Consider the following 2,500-nt stretch of genomic DNA (forward strand, 5'->3'; position numbering starts at 1 on the left):
GAGAGTAAGTATCAGTTCACTTTTCGTGACCCAAATTTTTAAAATTTGCATGCCTTGATGGTTTCAAAATTCCCCAACCAGTTGCGAGTGGATATCCCTTTGTTGCCAATATATATAGTAGTCATCCAGCGGCAAGGATTAAACTTCCCATTTTTAACAGACTGCATAAAGCACTCTGCATACTGATTAAGATTTTTATCATAACAAGGGTTTATGTGTGGTACAGTTAAGTACCATCTCACCTTGGCTATTTAATGCAATTTTCTGTAAAATATTTATAATATTTTTTGTTTGAAATGGATGATTGATAAAGGTAAAAAGAGTAAGTAAAAAGGATAAAGGTAAAGTTAAATTAAGTAAAGATAAAGAGATCAAAGACAAACATAAAGAATAAAGCCAGTTCCACCATTAGGAATTGGCTTGTGACCAGTAATGAGTTGTAACAACTCCTTAGCTCTCGTATAATAATATATATAGTGATAATAATATTTTGATCGTGGCAGTTTAGCACTGTTCTTGTATCACTATTTGTTCTTGGTATTCTATTCTTCTTTTTCTGTGAATATATTTGTCACCAATAATTGATAATTTATTATGAAGAGTATAACTAAACATACTTTCATTCCGACGTTTTAATAATAGTCCAGTATATACACTGGTACAGGTTCTAAGATATGACTGAATTCTGGGAGCGGTACAGGGAAAATCTGTTTTCAATTATTCTTGAAGTAAAATAACTTAATGAGATTTTTAGAACAGCTGAGTAATGCAATTTTGTGGAGCATCTTTAGTTTCCCCTCTTTTCAGCTGTATAGCCACTGTATTTTCAATGTTTACATAATATGAGTTAGAAAGAAGTGTGTTAGGAGAAATTACATACTAAACTTGACCAGTTTAGGATGCATGGAATGGGAAAGTTGCCAAAGCAGTAGATTTTCTGAATTAAGAAGTTTAAGGTTAAAAGTATGTGCCATTTCTTTTCCCTCTCTCTCTGTAGATCTCTTTTAAGGCATATATGGAGGAATGTTTCCATAATCAAAGGGTTAATCAAAGTCACTCCAAGTAGGTGGTTCCATAATTCCAGGTTATATCCAAGTAGGCTAATGTCATCCAGATTCAACTCAGTGTCAGATTTGGTGGATTGACGAATGAGTTTAATACTAGCAAGATTTTTTCTTTTAGATATATACATATATTTTTTTCTTTCTTTCAGCACTGGTTAGATCCAAACAAGAATATCTTAAGGCAAATAAAAAGTAAGTACATGGTATGGTATAGAAATTTATGTAATTATATGTGTATATAGTAATAACTAATATAATTCTTTTTCTTTCTTGTCACTGTTGGGTATTATGTTTACTGAATTTTTACTAAGGGTTTTGTATTATTTTTTATTGCAGATTTATCCCCCATACTCTTCTGTTTTCGTGTCAAATTCTATCCGGCTGACCCTCTAAGACTCCAGGAAGAAATCACTCGGTATCAGCTGTTTCTGCAACTCCGGCGAGACCTCTTACATGGGAGATTATACTGTTCCCAAGCAGATGCGGCCTGTTTGGCTGCATACATTGTTCAAGGTATGGTTGGTTCAAAAACATTTTTTCTCTCTCTCTCTCTAAGAGAGATCGTAAAAAGAATGGAGTATGATAGCTCAAGAAAAATTATTCTAGATTTAGATAGAGAACACAATACTGATCTTTCTTAGCAATAAGAAATGTTAACTTAAAGGAACTGCAGCACACATGTTGCAGTATTGTAACCAGATGTCTCAACTAAGTTAGGATTAACTATTATGAAATATAGGTATGTGTTATGGGTATCATGAAGAGACTACTGAGTATTAGTAACACAGTGAAGGAATTCATAGAAAGGGCCCTGCAGGATAATCTAAGAACAGCAGTTTTCTTTTCTTTGAACTTTATTTCAATAAACTCTTTACCAGTTTTTGGCAGAAGGGCCACCACTGAAAAGGTCAAGCAGACATTATTGTAGATCTGTTCTTAGTATCTCCATTGGCTTGACTCTGGCCTTGATCTCAGTTTATGTGTATTTGGGAATGTAATTTACATCCTACAGTTAATTACTTGCAGCTATAAATGTCATGGCAGGCTTTGCAGGAGCAAGGAGCTGTCTCCTTGATGTTAGGGGATATACCAAAGTCCCTTTCACTCTGGGATGACATCCTATCGTGTCATGGTAGACCACCCCCCACGGCAGGATGATGTTTTCACATCATGCAAAGTCAAGCCTACTCCAAGTTGTGCTTGCTAAATAGTTGTGCACTTGTTTGGCCCTGGCTGCATTGGCTGACAAGAATTAACCCCTCAAAAGTAGGCTTAAAGCCTTCTTTTAGCCTCATTACATTAAAAAAAAATTGTTGCATACAAGGGAATAGAGAAAAGTGTAATTTTCTGTTTCCCATGCTTCTGATTTTTCCCTAAAGCAGCTGACTCTGCTCTGGTGCATTAAGGGGTTAATGTCAGAAAACACTATAACAGGT

General features: G+C 35.0%; 1 protein-coding gene across 3 annotated transcripts in view; it reads left to right on the forward strand.

The window, feature by feature from the left end:
* LOC125038690 (FERM domain-containing protein 5-like) overlaps positions 1-2,500 on the forward strand; it is a 42,508-nt gene that overhangs the window by 5,934 nt on the left and 34,074 nt on the right. For all 3 annotated transcript variants that reach the window (XM_047632250.1, XM_047632253.1, XM_047632252.1), the window contains exons 2-4: positions 1-4; positions 1,214-1,256; positions 1,401-1,577. The exon at positions 1-4 is cut by the window's left edge and continues 101 nt beyond it. In XM_047632250.1, the coding sequence (XP_047488206.1) occupies positions 1-4; positions 1,214-1,256; positions 1,401-1,577 (224 nt within the window). The remainder of the gene's footprint in view (positions 5-1,213; positions 1,257-1,400; positions 1,578-2,500) is intronic.

Source organism: Penaeus chinensis, chromosome 25 (assembly GCF_019202785.1).
Source record: "Penaeus chinensis breed Huanghai No. 1 chromosome 25, ASM1920278v2, whole genome shotgun sequence".
Lineage (NCBI taxonomy): Eukaryota > Metazoa > Arthropoda > Malacostraca > Decapoda > Penaeidae > Penaeus > Penaeus chinensis.